Raw genomic sequence first — 25,045 nt, 5'->3', positions numbered from 1 at the left:
CAATACTTGCGCGCTGATTGTGTACGGGCCTCGATAGGGATTGGACTTTTTTGACTGCCACTGCTGGAGAGTGTAAATAGACTGTATCACCTACTTTAAACTTGACAATCTTGCCCAATTTCCTGTCATGTCTTTCCTTCTTTACATTTTGCGCTCTTTGTATGTTTCCCTTGGCTAACCAAACCGCTAAGTTTCTTTTCTGCGCTATGTCTTTCAAATGGAAATCTATATTTCTTGATCTTGACTGGACTGTTGTGGTAAGATTTCTACATCCACTGGAAGACTCGCTTCATATCCGAACATTGCCATGAAAGGACTGACACCAGTCATCTCATGCGGACTTCATCGATATGCAAACATCACGAAGCTAAATATTGATCCCAATCATCTTCTCTTTCAGATACATACATAGACAACATACTCAGAAGACTCTGATTCATACGTTCCACGGCACCGCTTGAAGAAGGGTGATAAGGACTGGTGAAACATTTTGTAATTTCAAAATGACGACAAACTTCTTTGACAATTTGTGACGTAAATGCTGGTCCTTGATCTGAGATTAAACTACTGGGGAAACAAAACATGCAAAGGATTTGCTCAAACATAATCTTAGCAACTGTCTCAGCCTTCATATCAGGGGTTGCAAATGCCCAACTAAATTTCATCAAATATTCCGTAGACAATAAAACGTACTCATTGCCTTGTTTTGTTTCTTTCAAGGGACTTAGAAAATCAACTCCAACTCGTTGCATAACCGAGGACCCGGAAATGGGGAGCAAAGGCGCTTTACCTCGAGGACTGCGCTTGCACGAGTGACATTTCACACATGAATTTATGTAGTCAGTAACAATTTCCCAAGATTTCCTCTGGCTGTGAGTTAAACCAACACTCAGCCTCATCAGTCAGCAGCAAACCAAAGACATCACGGATATTGTTTAGCTGTAATTGTCTCAAGTGCATGTACAGCTCAAACTTCCTCATCCATTTCTGAGGGCAGTCGCTCTCTCGCCCAGTGTACCTAGGAGGCATGATATTTGCACTAATAGTCAAATTGTCAACGTGCCTACCTAGAGCATCCATTTCGGCTTGTCGGTCTTCTTGCCCTTGGTCTCACAAACCCTGCACCTGTTCAAGCAACTCTCCGATGCGCTGCTGGAAGTTGTCATATCGCTCATCCTGCTGCTGGTTCAGTGGTACAGCTACTGGTATTTCTGCTTGTTCTGCATGTCTGGTTCTTGTCGCCTGTTGATTTTACCAGACCTAAGAATCATATATTCGTCCTGCTTCAGTATACCAGGATTCTCCACCAAGTTGTTGCGCTTGTACTTAGGGGAATTCACGAGTTGAGGTACCAGTCTGGATATAATGCTTTCAGTAACTGAAGCTGACACCCAACGATGTAGATTGTAATACAACCTTGTACTTTATTGCAAGATGGCGACCGTAACGTTACCATCCAAGGTCTGATCTCAAGTCTCTAGTCTAAGCTCTCTACAAAGTTAAATACATATTCAACTTAAATAGTTACAAAAAGTATCACGTGGTAATTTTCCCGTCAGTCTTTGATTGTTTCTTAAGATTAAATAAGATCACACCATGGAATATCCAATTCTCGATTGTTCTCATTGAATCTTAACCAATAATTAATTAACCTATCACACTATCTCCTATCTGCTTCTCGTACGATCTGAGTCAATGACCTTCACACGCCTTAGCCACGTGAGGGACGCTGCAAGGTACAATCTCTATAGGGAGGGGCGTTACAGTATGTTTTCAGACATGTCTTTAGTTTGGTATGCGGAAGAATTTGGTGCAAGGTACAGTTGGTCTATCTTGGATGCTGTATGTTAAATCCTACAAAACAATTTGGTTTCTAATGGGATTTGTTTCAATATAGATGGAACAGTATATATAATGATACACCTCCATTACTTTTTAGGGAAACCAGAGCACTATATAAAGACTTAAGAGCCCCAGCATCATGTATTCTGCAACCGTGGCGATTGATTTTGGTACAACATACAGCGGATTTGCATATGTTATAAACGATGCACACCCTGGTGATCAATATATAAATATTCGGCAATGGAAAGATGAATATGGACAAAACCACTATAAGACACCAACGTGTTTACTTCTTGGTAAATCTGGTCGATCATTTGATTCATTTGGCTTTGATGCACAGGAGAAATATATCCGTTTCGAAGATGGCAAGGATAAGCAATATTACATGTTTGAAAATTTCAAGATGGCACTCCACACAGATGGAGCACATGTAAGTATGTTTAACAAGATTATTAATTTAAGTAACATAACGAAAACAGATCCAATTTTACGAGCATATGAGGTGAAATATTTTGTTCCTTAAAAATCATGGTTTCAAATATTTTTTTCTCATACTTTGACTGACAAATACTCGAAATACTCTTCCATATTAATATTGCTTCATTTTATTTTGCAATTTTTCCTCTGAAAATGTGAGTTCATCTTCAAACATATATCGCCATATGACATTTTCTAACATAGCCTTAAAAATTACTATATATTAATATTTAAGTTTATTTCAGACAATGTGTCGATATCAGCATTACACGTACAAAGGGAAAGTTAAACTAATATGATCAGAAAAAAAAATAAGAAAAAGATACAAAGATTATGAGTAAATAATGACCTGCGAGAGAAAGAGTTAAATTTTGTACAACTACTTCCTCTAGAAATGAAAAATATATTATTCATTGGGGAGTGTTCAGTTATTACGGCCAAGGGAGGGCCAGCAAAATCCAGGGGGGTCACCTTAAATTTGAAAACTGCAAAGAGGGCAGTCATGTATTTTTCAAACAGCTCAGAGGGGTCACTAATTTTCATAAATGTATCTGTCCCGTCAAAACGCAGTTTCAGTGTTCAGAAATATTCTGGGAGATAAAAATGATTCGCTGCATAATTTCATTCTCTGAAGTCACTTAACTGTAAATCTGAACAAAAGTGTAATTATCTGTCACATCAACATCTTGCTTTGGCAATTCTGAGGCTTGTCTTACTCATACGTCATAGTAGGACCAGAGTGACCTATATAACACACCCCTCTTTAAAAAACAAACGTTTTCAAGAAACATATTTTGTTTTACATATGTGATATTAAAAATGTGAACAACCAAATAGTCTATGCCCTTGACACTATAGGGAAAATTGCTAGACTAGAGCGAGAAAATGACGCTTTCTCACAATCGGTGAGAATCTATTCTTATTCTCACTGCTGTCGGTGAGAAAATTTTTTAATCTCCACTGGAGATTGGCGAGAATCATCAAGACTCCCCATTTATTGGTGAGAATCAGAATGAATCAGAATGAATGGGGAATCTTGATGATCCTCGCCAGTGATTTCAATTCTCACTGTACTTGGTGAGAATTTCCATTCTCACTAGTGAGAATTTGTTTTCACACTTGATTCTCGCCAAGGAGTGCACTTCTCACCAATCCCCAGAGGAGATTAAAATTTTCTCACCGACAGCGGTGAGAATAAGAACAGACTCTCACCGACTGCGAGAAAGCGTCATTTTCTCGCTCTAGTCTCACAATTTTTCCATATAGTGTGATATGTCTAACGTCAAGTTTAAACTCCTGTCACATTTAACTGCATCTTAACAATTTCTTTAATTTCTGCATTGTGATCAATATAAACCACTATCAGCAGATTTGAAGAAGTAATATAAACTTCAAAATGCTGTAAAGCTGATATCAAAGAAAAACACTCTTTTTTACTTGAAGAGTAGTTTTCCAGGATTTGTTTAAGTTGCGTGAAGAGTAGTAAGCAGGCCGATCTATACAATGACTATCCCCTTGCAATAGAACAGCACTGGCAACAACATCACTAGCCTGTACACCTCTTTGACATGGCAAAACATGGAAATAAGACTGAAGCACTTTTAAGTATGGCTGTAAGTATGTCAAATGCCTTTTAGCGCTGTTCTGAGTAATCAAAAATACATTAAGAGAAATTTGAATAGAATTTCCTGTTTTAACCAAACTTACCGAGAAAATGCATGAGTTGTCTCTCCTAATTTTGTATGGAGAAGCTTGAAATGGCACAGATTTTGGCATTAATAGGTTTTACCTCACCATGCTCTATAGTATGTCCAAGTTAAATCACCCTTGCCCAATCGAACTAAGCTTTGGCGAGGTTGACAGCCAATATTGCTTTTCTTAGTCGCTTGAAAAACTTCCATATGATTTTGATGTGTTCTTCCCACGTGTTGATGTACAGGAGCACGTCATCAACATAGGCTTCATATTCTTCTAATCCGGACAGTACATCGTTTATCATCTGTTAATATTTGTTGGTGAGCTGTTCATTCCAAATGGCATAACATTGTACTGAAACAAACCGTCAGGTGTACCAAAGGTAAATATTTCATGAGCATGGTCCGACAGAGGGACTTGCCAGAATCCCTTCAGTAGATCAAATGTTTTGATATACCTGGCACTTCCCACTCGACCAATGCAGTCATCAATCCTTGGGATTTAAAAAGTGTGTGGCATTGTGAGAGTGTTCACTTCGCTGTAGTCAGTAAACCTACGGTAGTTCCATCAGGGTTTGGCATAAATATGCATTTTGAACTCCATTTACTGCTACTTCGCCCATAATGTCATAGCAGGTATTTGACTTCTTCCTGATCATATTTCGCTTTCATTGGATTCATTCTATACTGATGTTGTTTCACAGAATTATTGTCACTAATGTAAATGACGTTTGTCTTGTTTGGGACATCTCAGAACAAGTGTTCAAATTCGTGGATTATTTCTTTTTTTTTTTGTTGTGAAGGCTGGAGATCTGCCTACTTAGATTCAAGATTCTTCAAGATTTCTAAATTTTGGAGTTTGACTGATCCCTGCTTTGAATCTTAAGAATTTTACTTAAGTGAGTTTCACTATTACTGCCTTTATAATGGTTTGAACACAATTTACTCGCAGGTTGTATTACAGTAGCATTATTCCCATCTAAATATGGCATAACCAAATTTTATGTGACTTATTTTGCTTTAGCCTGTAATGTGTTATTAAGATGTAATTTTAATTGCTTATTTACTTATCAATCAGTCAAGGTTCAACATAATGGGCATAAAGTGGTTGGCCAGGAACAGGAAGAAGAACTAAAACCTTTATGCAAGGTTCGAACTTCCGTTTAAGGTGTCATTATTGTATTTAACTTTTACAGACACCTGAGATGACTCAAGATTTTCTCTAGTTAATTCAAATGCCTTTGCAAGCCTTGTACGAAATCCTGATACATACTGCCAAAGATTCACATAATCATCGTCCTCTGATAAGAATTTCTCTTTAAGAGCTCAAGTTGGTCACCAACTGTATGCCTGAATACAAGCTCAAATTTGCTAAATCTGAGAGACTCTTGAAAGAACTCTCTACCAGCAAGGGTGGGAAATGATTTCCTTCATCCAACCTCTTCTTTTTCTCAAAACAGCAGGTCCTGAGTATGTGTTTCAAAGTCTGATGAAATTGCATGAGAGCACTTTGACTTTCTAGGTGATATGCGGAGGACCTATACTGTTTAATGTCTAGATGATCCATGACGTGTTCAAAAATTCCGGACTGAGCCAAGTAAATTGAAAAAATTGACCTTCACTGTCACTATGGTTTTGGCTTTTATTTCCAAGTGCATGGCTTCTGGGAGCCGTGTAGATATACACATTATTGTAAATATCAACTTATTTTCTAATCTAATTTTCGGAAGAGGCCCAACGCAGTATATAAATATCCTACTAAATACTAAATATCCTACTACCACTTGACATGTGTGACAAGTTTTACAGAAACGTGCTACATCCTTTCTGAGACTAGGCCAATAATAATGACTAAGAATTGTATTATAGGCCTTCCTGACTTCTGACTGACCAGCCAAGGTGCTTTATGGGCAACGCACAATATTTCAGAAGGAATGGACCTTGGTACCACTATTTGATGTTCTATTGCCCAATCGTGATCAACCAAGACATCTAATTAATATTTATGCATGAGAATACCAGACTTTGTGTAATAACAAACAGGACCATTCAAAGTTTCAGCTCCATCGACTTCCCTGATAAACGAAAAAAGAACATCTGGGTCCCTGTGTTGTTATTTAATAACATGTGATCTGGAAAATGTCTGACCTTGGTCAGCAGACATTTTACTTGGGGTTCACTAGAATAACGGAATTATCAGTATAAAACACCTGACTGAGAAAGGTATTATTTAAGTCATTGTCCTTGACATTATTTTCTAGAATATTTTGATTCTCAACATTTTCTTTGACGTTGCTCTAGTAATGACACATGCGGGATAGAATCAGGAATTTCCTGCTAAATTGGCTCTGAATCCAGTTTTAAACTAATTTTATCAGTAACAAATGGAATTTTAAGACCTTGTCCCCAGCAAGATCGTTTCCAATAAGAAGGTGAATCCCTTCAAAAGGCAAAAAAGACTTAATATCTAAAGTCACAGATCTAGAAATAAAGTCGGAAGATAAATATACACTATTGAGAGGAACAGGAATGTAGTCAATAAAATCTAACCCCCACCTCCCAATAAGAACTTTAGAACCTGATAATGACTTTTGAGAAAACGGCAGGGTATCTGCCAACAAAAATGACTGGGAAGCTTCATTATTCATAATGCTATCTTGAAAAATATTAACCTTGACCTTACTGATTGGGAATAAGAAGGGTTTAACCTCAGAAAATGTGTTGCACACAATACTAGACTCTGATTGAGATGATGAAGAAATAAGTTGGGCTTTGATTCACTTTGACCTTCACGTTTTCTTTCCTTTTTTTACAATATCAACAAGGAATAGAACAAAGTTTGCCAGACGGGGATTGAGAGGTGGAATCTAACGACGTAGGAGTGTTACTTGAATTCTGTTAAATGGTGTCGTTATATTTCAAGACGTCTATAAACTGCTCTTGTAAAGCCCTTGCTCAAGATACCATCTCTTGACCCAGATGAATTAAAGAACTATTGACCCATCTCAAATTTGCCCTTCCTTTCGAAAATCATAGAACGAATTATTCTCATGCAGTTAAATGACCATGTTTCAACCAAATTGTTGAATCCACTTCAGTCAGCCTATAGACCACATCATAGCACAGAAACAGCCCCCCTTAGAATTGTTAACGATTTCCTCACTCTACTAGACACATGAAATTAGCATTATGACTTTGTTAGACCTCTCTGCTGCGTTTTACACTTTAGATCATGAAATTCTCGTTCATCGACTTGAACACTCTTTTGAAATCACTGATTGTGCACTATCCTGGTTCAAATCCTATCTGTCCCATAGATCACAGTTTGTTTCAATTGATGGCCATAAGTCACATGTGTCACTTCTTCAATTTGGTGTCCCACAGGGCTCTGTTTTAGGACCCATTATGTTTGTATCGTACACAGAACCCCATTTTGATATCGTTAGATCACATTCTGCCAGTCACCATGCATTTGCAGATGACAATCAACTCTAAAAAGCAACCAACATTTATGAGATTCACTCTGCCATAGATTCCATACGAGATTGAATTAATGAGGTCAAAACATGGATGAAGTACAACAAACTCCAGTTAAATGACAGTAAAACTGAAGCCAAGCTTGTCATATCACCCAGACTGCGAGGCAGATTGTCACTCCTCGACTCGATGTTAGTTGGTGATGCAGTTATTAAGTTTTCCTCCTCTGTGAAAAATCTTGGTGTAACTTTAGATAGCTATTTAACCATGTCAATGCACGTACATAATGTGTGCAGAGCTGCCTATGTTCAGCTTAGGCAGATCACTTTATTCGTCATCTGCTCACTGTTCAAGCCGCTCAGACTCTTGTTATTGCTTTTGTTCTATCTCGTTTAGACTACTGCAACAGCCTTTTTCTTGCTGTCCAAAACACCTTATTGACAAACTGCAACGTGTTCAAAATGCATCTGCTAGACTTGTCTATAAAGCAAAAAAATCACACAACATACAACCACTTTGAAATAGCTGCACTGGTTGCCTATTGCTAGTCGTACAGAATACAAACTTTATACAGTTTTTGTCGACTTGGTTTCAGGGATTGGACCACAATGTCTCTCTGACCTTTTGCAAATGTATACCCCCTCAAGACACGTCCGTTCTTTATCTGAAACACGTCTTTTGAGAATGCCACGTGTTGCCACAAAATCCTTTGGTGACAGGTCTTTTACCCACTCAGGACCGAAAACTTGGAACAGTTTGCCTGTCAACCTACGCTGTATGGATTCAAATATTTCATTCTGCCATGCCCTCAAGACATATTTTTTAAGGAATAGTGTATTTTATCTTGCCTAGAGCTCCCTTTTGAGATTAGACGCATAATAATATTTTTTATTATTATAAATATTCTTTTATTATTTTCTACTCTCCTTTGAGAAATTCTTATATGAAAAGGAGGAGTTAGATTTTCATACACTGTTTCGATATGAAAAGGACTGGGTTTGTTTGCTGGCAAATTGAGTTTTATGGGTCAATGAATAATCATCGGCCAAACATGCAGAAACGTCTAATGTATATGCCTTTTGTTCATTGATACACGATTTGATGTCACTATGATTGCACAATTTAAATTCCTATAACAAAATGAGCTGCCGCAACTTGACAAATTTTCTCAAAAGAACACAAACGGTCAAACACTCTTTCCTTTGTTCTAGGAAATTCAGCATAAGTTTGACCATCGCTTTCTCACAGTCCCTAAATTTCTGATGGTAAGCTTTAGGCACCAACTCACAGCCCTCGAGAATTAATTCCTTCTAAGGATCATTAATTGAAGCCTGCTCTACTGACAACTGAATGTAAATTTCTCTGGCTTACCCCTAAATCACTCTGCTATATCATAGACCAGGACTTTCTAGGCCAATCCAGACTCTGTGAAATCTGTTCTCAAAATTAGGAAATATGTGTCCTGATCAAGGTCCTTCATAAATTTGTCTGCCATGATGAAAATTCACTGAGTGCACAATATACAGGTTTGGTAAAGGCTGGCAAAATGTTGTCAAACGGCAAGAAGCGTTCGCTCCCGATCAGCGATTTTCTCTAAGATAAAATTTATTACAAAAAAAACTAATCACTATTTCAGTTGGAATAGCCGAAACTCCAGAGTTGAGTCAGACAGACTGATAAGGGAGAATTCACTGTCCTTTTGCTTGCAGGCTTGAGGTTGGTCTGTGTAAAGTACACAGAATAAATCATGCATGGCTCTTTAGGGTCTTGAATTAACACTGTGGGAATTTAACACTACTGGAGTGATTCCAAAGCCTCAAAGTAAACACATCACTTGTAGTAAACATGACTAATTGAATTTCCAGAAAGTTATCAACATGACTAATTGAATTCAACGTCATGGGGAGAATGACCTTAACACTGTTGTGGACAAATGCAACTCAGGTCAACAGTATGGAAAATGACCTACATAATAATGTGTGTACATGTGTGTGCGTCTGTCTGTCTCTCTGTCTGTCTGTCTGTCTGTCTGTCTGTATCTGTGTCTGTGTGATGTATATCATGTATGGGTGTCACTCATGGAAATATGTTGCTATCATTTAAGATGTTCTTTTCTTTTGTAGGCAAAATCTTTGTTTTATTGTGGTGTAGCGTTTTTATGCATTACCTATGCGACATTTAAGCATTAAATTTTAAATTGTCGGTTTCCCTATCATTTGGATTAGTGCTTTGTTGTGCTTATTAAGGTCATCATTCATCTTATATTGAAAACTTGAATTAAATCAAGCTCACACATTGTATATTCTCTTTTAACAATCTTTATTTTAGCTGTAATTTGACCGCTAATATTGTGACTTTTCAAATGGTATACAATATTTACGAAAACTTTGAGTCCTAAAGGTAAAGGAAGCTACATGCTGCCTAAATCTATTTTGAGCGTCTTCGAAACATGTTGGCTATTCAGTCAAATGCGCAACAAATTACATTTGTGGATTTTTTCATGTTTAACATATAGTGTTGCGATTTTCATTAACATGCATTTCTCTCTTCACGTTTTAGGGCATACATAAAGATTCGGAGTTAACTGCACTAAACGACAAAAAGCTTAAAACGCTGGAAGTGTTGAAATTTGCTTTGAAGTATATGGCCGAACAATCTCTCGCCAAAATTAGGTCAGAGACTGGAAGACAAATTTCTTTTAAGAACATCAAATGGGTAATCACAGTCCCCGCGATTTGGAAACCATCATCGAAACAACTGATGAGGGAAGCAGCAAAGCAGGTAAAAACTAACACTGAAATGTGCTTTATCAATACATGGTCCGGCGTTTTCAAGATGTATGATTGCGTTCTCGGACGCAGGAACTTCTTGACTCCTGAACTGGGACATAGATGTCATGCACGGGATGTTGGAGATACTTCGGTGGCCATGGCCTGATATGGAAGCAGTATAGAATGGATCCGATCATTAGGTGATCAAAAACCTAACAGCTCTTTTCAGGGCCACGACATCCTCCAAAAAAATCATCCGTTGTTCATAATATTAACATTATCATTGACACTAACAGAAAACTCATTCATGCATCCTACACACAGTACATGCAAGCGTTCTCAAAAATTGGCGCATTCATATCACATATTTTGCTACTTCTTTCGGTCAGTGTTCTAAACTGCAGCCGGCAATGCCAAACGAGCTGAATTTTGCAGGATTGTGGGGGCTCTAAAATTATTAAAATTTTCATCACTTTGTGTTTGAAAACATAATGGTCTAAACTACTGAAAATATGAAAAATACAATTATAATTTCTGTCACATGAAGTACTCTCTTTCCGTACAATCCACTTGACTGTAAACAAACACCAGCAGTTCTAAAAGCTAAACAAGACTGAGGTCTGATTTTTTCGCCTATATTTCAATTTTACTTTAAATTATGATTGAATTGTACATATGGTCACCGATGACTCTGATACAAAATGTAATGCCAGTGTCACAGTTAAAAGTAATAGTCTAAGATAAGGAAAGGGAAAACATGGGACGGGCCTGCTTATAATTACCTCTCGCCGACGTTTCTGCATGAACCTTTGTGCACGGTCGTTCGATATCGTACACCTCTCCGATCTAGCTGGAGAACTTGCCTGACGAGGAGCCTTCAAATGTTCTTCATCAGTATTGTGGTAATAAAAAAGTGTTGGAATAGCATCCGGCTTCTGGCGTAATGACTTTTTTGTAATCCAATTGATGCTATGATGCTCGGAGAAACGACAAATGCCGAGTCTTCAAAGTGCACCGAACACATGCACAGCCGTGAGTATTGACTCGGCTGCCAATATTTTCTCCGGACTGCTTCAATCCATTTTTCTGCGTCGCGGCTCTGTAGGGAAGCTAAAAAGCTTGCTCCTGACCCTGTACCGTTATTGCAATTAAATGCAACACAATAGACCATGGTTTCTGTTTACATATGGCTGACAAAGAGCACAACAACCATTTACATTTGAGATGAGATAATACACACTGCTAGACCGTTAGACCGCTGTGAATAGCAAGCATGCCACTTGTGTTTGACTCAGATGACGTCACTCACTACAGAACCGGACGTAAGGACGTTTGCGGGGATTTCAAATTGCCAATTGTGGGCGGGGCTGACACCCAACCACATTTTCGAGAAATGCCATTAATTATACGCATCGGCAACATTTTTGTTTTATCGTAATAAGCATATATGAAATAGGATAAGCAAAAAGGTATATTTTTTGCAAATTTGCAAATTTTGTTTTCATTTCGTTTTTAAAGTAAATTATAAGTAGAAAGACAAAGTACCAATAGACTGTTTTATGAGTTTGTAATACAAATTAACTTAAGCTGTTCTAACTTGTCGCAGAAATGTAAAGTAAAAAAATATTTCTTTTGTGTATACTAGTCTACTATTGAAAATTCCAAGAATTTGTCATATGCAAGTTCAAGTTTGCTAATATTAAACTTTGCAAACTTCGCCAGGTGTTGGTTTAATAGTTCGAAAAGTTAAACTTCTAAAATGAAAGATTTTTTCACTGTGAAATGGAAACTAATCGTTGAAATCATGGAAACCAAAAATTGTTCAATACTGGGAAATGCAATTTTTACCGCAAAGTGAAATTTCTTTACTGGGCGTTAAAAAGTTGTTGGCAACACGAATATGTAAACTCTAAACGAGTATCCATTGGACACAATGCATTGAAATTAAAACTAAATTGAATTATTTCTTCTAAAAGTGTACAGAAACATTAATAGTGACAAAATTGCAAATGCAATAGATTGTTGAGACTTCGTCATAGAATAAAAAGATATATACATATCATATTATATCGAATTTTCGGCACATTATGTAGCATGTGACTTTGCCCTTCAAGTGTAATATTTAGGTTTTGAAAGGAATTGTGTTTACGAAAGCATTCAACAATAATAGTAATGCAGTAAAGATTACACATACATTATTAACGCTGAAGCAAGGGTTGGTTGAACCAAAGTATTTGCGAATACTGATAAGATCAGCTTAACAACACATTATGATATACAATGATATGAATGTTATATCATAACAGTATACTTAAATTCTGGCGTGGAACGTAAAACAAACGGATTTCTGCTCAAGCTGAGAGCTCGCTCGTATGCCAGCCATGGTATATCGCAAATATATCAAGGTTCTTTTCGCGTCTCGACCAATCAGATCGCTGTATTTGAGCCATCAATATAGTGATATGATATAATTTAGCAAATTCATTGTTGTCGTATGGTTTTAGCAAAAGCAATATTCCTGCCTAAAAATGTGACCGATCCAAATGTCTCATGCAAACTTACACTGATGATGAGTAAGTAAAATAGTCTATTGCTTTTTACGGTGGAGATTTTTATAGATTAATTTGAATAACAATCACAATCATACCCATCAATAATCCGTTAATACTAGGTCAGAATTCGTAATACAATAGTTGTAAACATAGACACAAAACAGCAAAGACCAGACAGCAAATAACCGGTACACAAACAAAGTCAAATTCATGACAGAAAGACATATGGACCTCTGGCCAAAAGAACGAGAAGTGATGTCAGGTATTACGGAAATAGTAAGCGCATCCTGCTCCACATATGGCACCCGCCATATATCAATCTGTAAGTCAGATAGGTAGTGGTCACTAACCAATGTCACCAATGCCATCAGCGATCATTTGTCGAAGAGAGATATTGTATTTATCTACCAGCTTGCGATACCTGCCAAAAAGCGTTTGAATGTAGACAAGGCTTTCTCTTGTGTAACCCTGATTTAACAGTTTGTAAGAGAGATGGCCATGTCTCTCTACAAAATCACCATACGAACTGCATGCTCTTGCATATCGAATAAGATGGGAAATGTATACCCCATAAGCTGGTGAAAGTGGAGTACTACTGATGAAGTGTGGAACATTGATTATACTAAAGTTGAAATAATCTTTCTTTTCATATAGCCTAGTAGAAAGGTGACCATTAGAGTCAAATCCAAGCAAAATGTCCACACATGAAGTAGAAGAGGCCGTTATTGTAGTTCCTTTAATCTCCAATTCTGGAGGATAAATCATAGCGAGATAGTCACTGAACTCAGACTTATTCATTGAAATAACATCGTCTAAGTATCTGAACATTAAGTTGAAAGTTCTGGCTACAGAGACTTTTTTCTGTTTGGTTAGGTTCCGGATAAATTCTGCCTCGTATGAGAACAGAAATAAGTCGGCAAACAAGGGAGCATAGTTAGTACCCATAAGAATTCATATACACTGTTGCAAAATGTTTCCTCCAAATTCATCAAATATGTTGTTAATCAGGAAATCAAGCATAACGGATAATGTGTTTCTCAGTATAAAAATCTTAAGCGTTAGTAGCATTGTTAACACATGATGTAGAATTACATCCTAATAACAGATATTAGTAACGGCGTAAACTGTTTTGTACGAAATGGTTGCTTGATAGCGTTTTTCAAGCATTCTTTCAATTTATCATGTGGTGTTATAGTATACAATGTGGAAAATTGAAAGTCTTAATAGATGTTATATTGAAACAAATCTTGATTTCAAATTCTCCAAGGGTTCTTTCGAAATTTTTAATCCCCACATTTGATTAATATCACTTCAAGAAAAGATATCATCACAGTATGCATGAAATCCCCGTTAAACGGTACAAAGAACAGAAGTCGGTATCTTCGATAACTCTGTTGTTGAAGATTTTTGAAGATCCTACGATAAACCTAGCTTGTATGGTGTTTTGTTGATTTTTGGTATCCAGTATAAGCTAGGCAACTTATTATGTCATATTTTGTTGTAATATTAACATTATCCATGAATGACGTACGGTTTGCCCAATTTTTAGATTTGTTGATCATTGATTGCCTCTAAGTGGAGTTGGTGGAAGTCTTAGTTAAGCCAAGTTCGGCTATACGACATTCAAAATAATACTTCTTACAGACAAATACAATGTTATTAGAAGTTTTATCAGCAAGGCTAACAACATATTTGTCATATTTGCCATCTTTCAAACACTTAACAGCATCCAGATCTTTAAATACAGAATTGGGTCTTCTGCCAATATGTGATTTAAGTCGACCAATACGGCCAAGAACTACTTTCCTCACAGGTTTGACCAATGCTGACAGTGTGTCTTGCTCTACATCCTCCCTTGTAGCCAATTTCCTGGCATACTAGTGACCACTACCCTTCTGACTTACAGATTGATATATGGTGGGTGCTACATGTGGGGCAGGATGCGCTTACTATTTTCGAAACACTTGACATCACTTCTTGGTCTTTTGCTAGAGGTCCATATATCTTTCTTTCATGAATTTGACTTTGTTTGTGTACCGTCTATTTACCGTCTGCTCTCTGCTGTTTTGTGTCTAAGTTTACAAATACTGTCTTACGAATTCTGTCCTAGTATTATCGGATTATGGATTAGTATGATTGCAATTATTCTTCAACAGAGTCCATAATGATCTTAAAATTATGGTTCCAGTTGATCCTGCGAGGTTCTCTGAACTCGAGTCCACAATATAATATCTTACGAAGGTGGTGATTTTCATCAAGTTCATATCACCAGTGATAACGTGACCACCGCAGTATATTTGAAGGGAGATGTAGAGCAGTCATAGCATGCTGGCGTTTTAAGGAATGCATCAATTTTTAAGTGCCGCGATGCCTTATTGTAATTGAAAATTTAATTGGAGATTGTCTCGGTGTACCAATATGACAGAATACTGTTCTTAAAGTACAGAGGTAAAGTTTATGTTAAACTTTCTGTTGTGAACTATATTGCTGATATTAATGGATCCAATTCCTTTGTTTGTAAATAGAAGATGCATGAAATATATATCAGTCATAGGTTCAGCACGAACAGGCTTGTACAGTCTGTATCGTTCATTATCAGCAATAATACTGACCAGTCTGTACGGCTGTTTGTTCAGATCTGTCAAAGACAATCCCAATGCATAGGCATGCAACCTTCTCGATCCCTTGATAGAAAGAGCAAATGACGAAGTACGAATGTGATGAAGACCTAAAGGCTTCCTGTTATAAAAGAAGCATTTCATGAAATTTATCATGGCAGTTGGCGGTAGATGTATTAATTTAGGCCGATGGTAATGCCTATGTCCATGACTACGTCTTCTATAGACGGAAGACTTAAAGAGGGCCATCACATTCACTTCTGAGCAACCAGAACTTGAGAGATGGCCTATATCATATAATATTTCGAATATTTCGAAAATGTAACATGACGGCTAAGATCACAAGGACAGCTTGCAATTTTGCCAGCAGATTTGACCAGCTAGAGTAACACGATTGAAAAAACTTTGGGATAATTGGATCTTCATATTTTTCAATTTTCTAAAAACTTTTTGGTGCCCTATAACTTAATGTCTCAATATTACAATTTACTCATCAAAGTAAGTGAGTAACGTAAAAAGAAAAGCACATTAGCTTACATTTGCAGATTTAAAGACATTACTTCACAATCCGATTATCTGAAGTTAGTTCCCATCGTGATAGTGCAAACGTTCTTCACAATAAATTTTTAACTGGATTTTCTCCACTGTTTTTGTGAATGAGCGTTTGATCAATTTAACAAAATTCCTGTTCGCCGAAAGGTCATGTGCACGAATACTTATATGGTTTCGTGAGCCCTGGAAGCACCGCAGTTTACTTTGAGCGGTTTTTGAGTTCTAGTCAGGCAAATAGATACCGAAGAAGAAGAAGAAGAAGAAGAAGAAGATTTTTGATTTTTCAAATAAACGTTTATTACTAAAAATAGTCTCCTGTACAGACAAGTACATTTCAAAACAATTCAACATTTTGAGACAAAAACACAAATGAAGTCTGACAAATGCTTTATAACAAATGATGGTCAATTACTGAAAATACTAAACAAATTGGACTGTAAAAAATCAGCAAAACTGCAAATGGCTATGATACTGATGCTGGAGCGTCTCTGGTGAAAAGGTAAACAGGTAGCTATATCACTTGCAACATGAGGAAGGAAACCAATTAAATCTGAAACAAAGCACAATTTGTTAATGACAAAAGGCAAGATGCGAGGTGCATGAAAAATCTCCACTAAATAGGAGAAAGCAAAAGAAACATCCGAAACAAGAAAAGCGACAGAAGTTTGCAAGGAAATGGGACAGTAACACCTTACATCTTGCAGAAAAAAGCCACCTAACCGTCAATGAGAAGGGATATATTGAGAAAACTTTTCGTTTGCATGTACATGCCAACAAAGAATCCTCCCAACTGACTACCCCCTTCCATTCCGTGACGAGTATGGTGCCCAGGACGAGTTAGGTATTGGCAAAAGGGAAAGTGTGCTTAGAGGTGAAAGCATTTTCTTTACAACAAAATTGAATCAAATAGTAAATGTTCCATCAATGTCTACAGAAACAATGACCTCATTAATACACCAAATGTTTTTGAAAGCACTTATGTTTGAATTGAGCGTGAAGTAATTATATTCTTCTAAAATGCGAGCACAAACTCGCCTTTTAAAAACAGAAACAAGCATATTACTGATTGAGGGATCATGACCATTAATTGCATTTCGTCTTGTTACGTGAATTGCAATTTTAGCTGTCGTAAAAAGAAAATTTAAAAGCGCAAAAGTATTCTTGTCCATGTATGATTTATCAAAGGGTGGGCCTAAAACAAACCACCAGAATAAATCTTGCATTCCTGACCAAGAAAACGGTGACAGAGTTTACGAAGGAGAATGAACAAGGGAGAAAGACGAGGGCATTCTAAAAATATGTGTAAGAGGTCATCTCTGGCACTACAGAAAATACAATCAGAGGATGAGCTATACCCAGAATGGAACATAAACGAGCCAGTTGCGTACGCACCGTGGAGAAGACGCCATTGAAGATCTCCTTCTTTTTTGGGAATTGGACTGAGATAACAAGAAGTGAACAAAGGTTTGATATTTTCAGTAAGTGAAAGCAGATCTCTACAAACTGTATCTTGACGTTTATTGTCCCTATGAAAATTGGACATAATCAAGAATTTATAAATGCTACCCTTTTCAAATTTATACAAGGGACAATTCAAAATAATATGGTCATCAGTGCCTTTACAAATAAGTTCGAAAGAGTACGAAGGACGATGACAAGAACGAACGTCATCCAAATCAACTTCCTCTTCAAAATAACTGTGGATTTTGCTTTTCCAATCACAGGGAATAGAGTCGACCAACGTCTTGACAGTATTTGTTAAAATTCTATCTGAATGAATAGAAACAATGTTTTTAAACTGGCTTGGGGAGCGCCAAGTTTTTTGGAAAGGGTCAAAAAGATCTCCAACTTTTGTAATGCCAGCACTAATAAAGTGATTAACAAGAGTACTTTCGAGTCTGTTGCATCTGGAATTCATAACAAGAATGAACGTCATCCAAATCAACTTCCTCTTCAAAATAACTTTGGATTTTGTTTTTCCAATCACAGGGAATAGAGTCAACCAACGTCTTGACAGTATTTGTTAAAATTCTATCCGAATGAATAGAACAATGTTTTTAAACTGGCTTGGGGAGCGCCAAGATTTTTGGAAAGGGTCAAAAGATCTCCAACTTTTGTAATGCCAGCATTGATAAAGTGATTAACAAGAGTACTATCAAGAGGGTTTGTAAAACTAACACAATCGTTGAAAAAAGGGCTTCATGGAAGATATCTTTGATTGAAAGGGGTCCACCTTTCTCAGGAAAATACATGACTTCCAGACTCTCAAAAGTTCAAGATAAAAATTAGGAAGATAATCTGGAACAGACTGATAATTCACTGTAAAAAGTTGAGAGGTGTACTTGAGATTACCAACATTCCGAAAATAAAAATCAGCAAACAAAAATGAAGGATGATCCAGACCTGAATACAAGTATCTTTGAAGATAATTTAATCTGAAAGCTTTCACACGTGAAGAGAGATCGATGAGATTTTGCCCTCCTAACTTCAATGGAGCAAAATTGTACGACTTGGCAACCAATGTTTTCCTTGCCAGAAGAAATCAAGAAATTTGTGCTGAATTTCATCAATGATAAAAGCAGGAGGACAGGGGCAAATTAAACGATGAAAGAGTTTAGTTGCAGCAAGTTGATTAATAACGATAACACGGCCTTGGAATGACATAGCAGGAGCATATCTATTCCACCAAGATAACTTATTGTCAATCTTTGTAACACACTCACTCCAGTTTTTTGAAAAATACTCATTACTGTTACCCAAATAAGTACCAAGGACTTTGAGACCAATACTATTCCAAAGAATTTCAAGCGGATGATCAGCACGCCCACGCCATGAGCCGACCCAAAGACCTTGGGACTTACGATAGTTAATTTTTGCATTACTGGCATGCTCATAGACAGAAAACCAATATTTAAATCTCAAAAAATCAGTATTACAAGTAACAAGAGTATTAACGTCATCAGCATAAGCTGAAAGTTTACATTTACGATCACTTGAATTTGGAATCATAACACCTTGAATACTGTCATCTTGTCTTATTCTGTGTAAAAGAGGTTCAATAACAATTGCATACAGCTGCCCCGATAATGAGCAACCTTGCCTTATACCACGTGAAAACTGAACTGGAGCAGTAAGGGAATACGGATAGTTTTTCAATCGGATTCGAACCCACAACATACGGCATCAGTCGCCTAGCTGAGAGGCCAGAGACAGAACCAGTCGGCTAAATCTCCACTCCCAAAAAGAGTGGTTCAATAGCCGGCTAAGTTGTTACATTTTTCTGACTGAGACCGCTCAACACGTTGTAGAGTTCGTGAAGCACTCACGCACGCATGCTCACTATCATACATCGCACATACACACTACATCGAAGCGAAGAAACGAATTTCATCGCTTTAACTGGGCGAACGATAACCTCGGGGACAATTCTGTCCACCAGCAGTGTTGGAACTGTTAACACGAACAAGACTATCAGTTTGAGTATACAGAAGTTTAATAAATTTGATGAAATTTTCACCAAACAAAAAGATAATGATGACTGACACGATCAAAAGATCTAAAGAAAGAATACCAAGAGGAAGATTCATGTCATTATGAAAATGAATGCAATCCCTAATTAAATGAATATTGTCAAAAATCTGTCTGCCTGGAACAGTATAAGTTTGATCAACATGAATGATATCTTGCAAAACCTGCTTTAAGCGAAGCGATAAAGCTTTAGTGAAAATTTTATAATCAGAGCAAAGCAAACTGATAGGTCTCCAGTTCTTAAGAAGGGAGTTATCACCTTGTTTCGGAAGGAGTGTGATAACAGCTCTACGACAGGACGTTGGAAGAAGGCCATCGGAAATTGACTTTTGAAAAACCTGGTGAAAATCATTCCCCAATAGAGACCAGAATTTTTTATAAAATTCACAAGGAATGCCATCAACACCAGGTGTTTTACCATTCGCAATGTTCTTGAGTGCAAAGGTGTACTCATCAAGACTAATGGGTTCATCAAGTTGCGTAACTTTGTCAGAAGGTAATTGAGGGAGATCATGAAGCAAAGTATTTTGTGCTTCGGGCGAAACAGGCTCAGCAGTAAACAAGTTTTGATAAAACCGGCGAGTAAGTTGACGAATTTCTCTCTGATTTTCAGTAATTTTATGATCTTTACGTTGGAGATGAGTAATGGATTTACGACAGCCTTTGTATTTTTCAAGAGAAAAGAAAAACTGTGAATTAGTATCAGAATCATTAAGCTGTTGAAAACGAGAACGAATAACTGCACCTCTGGTATCAAGTTTCTGAAAACTGTCTAACAAGTCTTTTTGCTGATGATATCTTGTTTCCAGAGAAGGCTGAGTATGAATCAATGTTTCCAAAGTACGAATTTCCTCAATAAGCTTTTGTTTGGAACGTTTAAAGTGATGAACACGTTCAGCGCTGTACTGCTGACTTAATTCTTTAATCTTTTGTTTTCCTATATCCCACCAAGACTGAAGAGAAGAAAACCTATCCTTCTCATTACGCCAACCTTCCCAGAATTCCTTAATTAAAGTACAGTAATTTTCATCGTTAAGTAGACTAGTATTGAGACACCAAACTGGATTTTTGTTGACCACTCGAATTCATAGTTAAAACAAGAGAAACAAGAGAGTGATCAGATAAATCAGTAGGAGAGTCAATAGACACAGATTTAATTTTCGAAGTCAACCTCTTGCTGATGAAGAATGTATCAATGCGACTTTTTTGCTCTCCTCTCTGCCACGTAAAATTTTGAGCCTGCTTATGAAAATAACGCCAGGCATCAGAAAGCTTACAGCGATGAACAAGAGAAGCAAAAAACTGCGAAGACTTTAAATGTGGATCAATATGAGACGACCTATCTAAATCAGGAACAAGAGTACAATTAAAGTCGCCCCCTATGACGATATTTTCATTATCAAGATCAAAATCAAGGAGAAATTTACGAAGACTTTCAAAGAAATACAACGATCATCTCCACTTGAAGGAGCATAAATATTAAGCAAATGATAGGAAGTGTCATCCATTTTAATATGCAAATGAAGTAGACGACCCTGGACGACACTATTTACAGAAACAACATCAACATTTTTGTTACGTGGAAACAGCACTGCAACCCCAGCAGAATTACTAGTACCATGAGAGAAATAAATAGGCGCGCGCCAAACTACTTGCCACTGCGCCTGATTAGCTACTGTAGAATGGGTTTCTTGTAAAAATAAAAATCAGCATAATGATTGGACTTCAACGAAGACAAAATGTTATACCGTTTCAAAGAATCATGGCAACCATTACGTTCCAAGAAATGAAACTTGCCATCACTAGACAAGCAAAAACAAGAACGATTTTACTTCCCATGTTCAGTAATAGCCAAGCTTTTACATTGTCTAACATGTTGTTGTAACTTTGCCACAAGTTTATGGATACGAACTTTTTGTTGACTAGTGACAATATCTGACCTGCGTAAGTTAGAAAATGACTTTATGAGAACTTCTAAAATCTGAGCAGTAATCTTTACATTTTTCTATCATATTTTTAGAGCCTTTAATGTCTTCTAAAAACTCAAGCAAATTAGACGGTTTGATTTGTAGCTTTTCTTGAAATTCTGATAAGTCAGAAATTTCAGACGCAACAGACTCATTGTCATGATCAGACATTTCGCTGAGAACATCAAAGGAGTTTGATGTTTTCACTCCTGACCAAATAAGCTGATTTTGAGAAGCTTTTCTTGGAGACTGTGACTGAGAAATAAACAAATCCTGAGACTCATTTACATTGATATCTGAAAAAGGAGTCTCAGGAAACTCAAGTGACTGAGACTGAATAAGTGAAGGTGATGACGAAGAAGGGGGGTCGAATGATAAAACGGGAGTAGAGGGGAGCGGAGAATACGAAGGCGAAGCAGGGGTTCGTACCCTGTCTTCATCGGCATGGACGTTAACGTTTACAGCAGAGTTAACACCTTTTTCTTTCTCTTGGGCGTCAGTGGGTTGACTGTTTTTACTGGTAAGAGGTCTTTGATCGACAGAATTTTCATCAACAGATGTGACTTTGTTAGCGGACTCTGATTGTGCCTCATTGTTTTCGACAAAGCGAGTTGACGTTGAGGCGTCACTTGAAGTTGAGGTGTTAATTTCTGTGGTATTGATATGCTGATTAACACCTTCATTTGCATTTGCTGCACTTTCGACAACATCCATTAAACCTGAGTTTTCATCCACACAATTATTGTCTTTTTGAACATTTTCAGTGTCATTATCGTTGTTTTCTGACGATCTATGATCATGATAGTTAGGACAACGTTTACGGATATGACCTTTAAGTCCACAGTGAAAACAACGCAGTTCATCTACAGATACATAAACGGAATAGAAACGGTCATCATATTTGATCTGAATTACACCGCTGATGTTCTCATTGTGTAGCAAAACATGAACTTGTCGTCTAAACGACTTCACATGCTTCAGCGAAGCATTTTTACGACCAAGAGGGATTGCTCTTATATGTCCAACAACTCTTCCAAGTTTCCATAAATGTTCCTCCAAAACTTCATCAGGAATGAAAGGAGGAACATTTGACAGAATTAATTTTGAAGCCGGTTTCACCATGTGTTCCACATCGACTAATTCATCAAACAAAGCAAACTTTGATTCAACAATACTTTCAACATTACCGAGTGTTGCTAAGAACACAACAACGGACTTATTCATTCTAGAAGCAGCAATAACATTTTCACTTCCGATTTTCTTTGCAATCTCTTCAACATAGCTTTCAACGGGAACACCTTCAATATTAGTACACCTGACAGCATGCTTGCGTGTCAGATTCCGAAATGGCTTGTCCTCCCGGGCGGCCATATTGCCGACCACGGGTTAACAAATGACAAAAAATAAAATCGAAGGAAATCCACCTAATCGAAGATGAAACCGGACCGGAGACAAGACCCAAAAGAACTAAACACTACTCACAACATAAACTGATGACAATTGACGAAGGATGGCACTTCTCACTTGTAGAAAAACAAAACAAATAGGAGCCCTTCTTCTGTACGTCTATCCAATATGGCGGAAGAAGAAGAAGAAGAAGAAGAAGAAGAAGAAGAAGAAGAAGAAGAAGAAGATTTTGATTTTTCAAATGAACGTTTATTACTAAAATTAATCTCCTGTACAGAAAAGTACATATCAAAACAATTCAAATTTTAACACGAAAGGCAAAAAAGAAATCAGACAAATGCATAATGGCAAATGATGGTCAATTAATGAAATAACTGAGCAAAGTTGGACTATTAAAAAACGCAAAAACTGCAAAGTGGCAAAGACACTGATGCTGGAGCGAGACAGAGAGAACCGGTGAAAAGGCAAACAGGTAGCTATAACAATTGCAAAATGGGCAAAGAAACCAAATAAATCTGAAAAAAGCACAATTTTGTTATTGACAGAAGGCAAGGTGCGAGGTGCATGAAAAAACTCCGTTGAAAGGGGGAAAGCAAAACAAACTACAAAACAAGAAAAAGCGACAGAAATTTGCAAAGAAAAAGGACAAGAACACCTTACATCTTCGAGAAGAAAAGCCACCCAACCGCCAATGAGAAGGGTATATTGAGAAAACTCTTCGTTGGCATACTCTAAGTGGCAATTACATGCCAACGAAGAATCTCCTCAACTGACTACCCCCTCCCATTCCGTGAGGAGTACGGTGCCCAGGACGAGTTAGGTATTGGCAAAAGGGAAAGTGTGCTGAGAGGTAAACGCACACAAAAGACAAAAGTGTTCACAACAAAATTGAATCAATAGTAATTTTTCCATCAATGCTTACCAAAGCAATGACGTCATTAATACACCAAATGTTTTTGAAAGCACTTATGTTTGAATTGAGCGTGAAGTAATTATATTCTTCTAGAATGCGAGAACAAACTCGCCTTTTAAAAACAGAAACAAGCATATTACTGATTGAGGGATCAGGACCATTAATTGCATTTCGTCTCGTCACATGAATTGCAATTTTAGCTGTCGTAAAAAGAAAATTTAAAAGCGCAAAAGTATTTTTGTCCATGTACGATTATCGAAGTGGGCCTAAAACAAACCACCAGAATAAAATTTTTCATTCCTGACCACGAAAACGGGGACAGTGTTTGCGAATGAGAATAAACAAAGGAGAAAGACAAGGGCATTCTAAAATATGTGAAAGAGGTCATCATTGGCATAACAAAACACAAAATCACTGGATGAGCTGTACCCAGAATTGAACAAAATAAACGAACCAGTTGCGTACACTGTGGAGAAGACGCCATTGAAGATCTTCTTCTTTTTTGGGAATTGGACTGAGATAACAAGAAGTGAACAAAGGTTTGATATTTTCAGAAAGTGAAAGCAGATCTCTCCAAATTGTATCTTGACGTTTATTGTTCCCATGAAAATTGGACATAATCAAGAATTTATATATGCTACCCTTTTCAAGTTTATACAAGGGACAATTCAAAATAATATGGTCATCATTGCCTTTACAAATAAGTTCGAAAGAATACGAAGGACGATGACAAGAACGAACGTCATCCAAATCAACTTCCTCTTCAAAATAACTGTGGATTTTGCTTTTCCAATCACAGGGAATAGAGTCGACCAACGTCTTGACAGTATTTGTTAAAATTCTATCTGAATGAATAGAAACAATGTTTTTAAACTGGCTTGGGGAGCGCCAAGTTTTTTGGAAAGGTCAAAAGATCTCCAACTTTTGTAATGCCAGCACTAATAAAGTGATTAACAAGAGAACTATCAAGAGGGTTTGTAAAACTAACACAATCGTTGAAAAAAAGGACTTCGTGGAAGATATCTTTGATTGAAAGGGGTCCACCTTTTCTCAGGAAAATACATGACTTCCAGACTCTCAAAAGCTCAAGATAAAAATTAGGTAGAAATTCTGGAACAGACTGAAAATTCACTGTAAATAGTTGAGAGGTGTACTTGAGATTGTCAACACTTCGAAAATAAAAATCAGCAAACAAAAATGAAGGATGATCCAGACCTGAATACAAGTATCTTTGAAGATAATTT

General features: G+C 37.2%; 1 protein-coding gene across 1 annotated transcript in view; it reads left to right on the top strand.

The window, feature by feature from the left end:
• Window positions 1-1,981: 1,981 nt before the first annotated feature.
• Window positions 1,982-25,045, top strand: part of LOC139150801 (heat shock 70 kDa protein 12A-like) — a 127,512-nt gene continuing 104,448 nt past the window's right edge. Inside the window, exons 1-2 of the mRNA XM_070723196.1 lie at window positions 1,982-2,275; window positions 10,053-10,274. Coding sequence (XP_070579297.1) covers window positions 1,982-2,275; window positions 10,053-10,274 — 516 coding nt within the window. The remainder of the gene's footprint in view (window positions 2,276-10,052; window positions 10,275-25,045) is intronic.

Source organism: Ptychodera flava, chromosome 2 (assembly GCF_041260155.1).
Source record: "Ptychodera flava strain L36383 chromosome 2, AS_Pfla_20210202, whole genome shotgun sequence".
NCBI lineage: Eukaryota > Metazoa > Hemichordata > Enteropneusta > Ptychoderidae > Ptychodera > Ptychodera flava.
The sequence above is the reverse complement of the archived record's forward strand: the minus strand, read 5'-3'. Positions and strand labels throughout refer to the sequence as shown.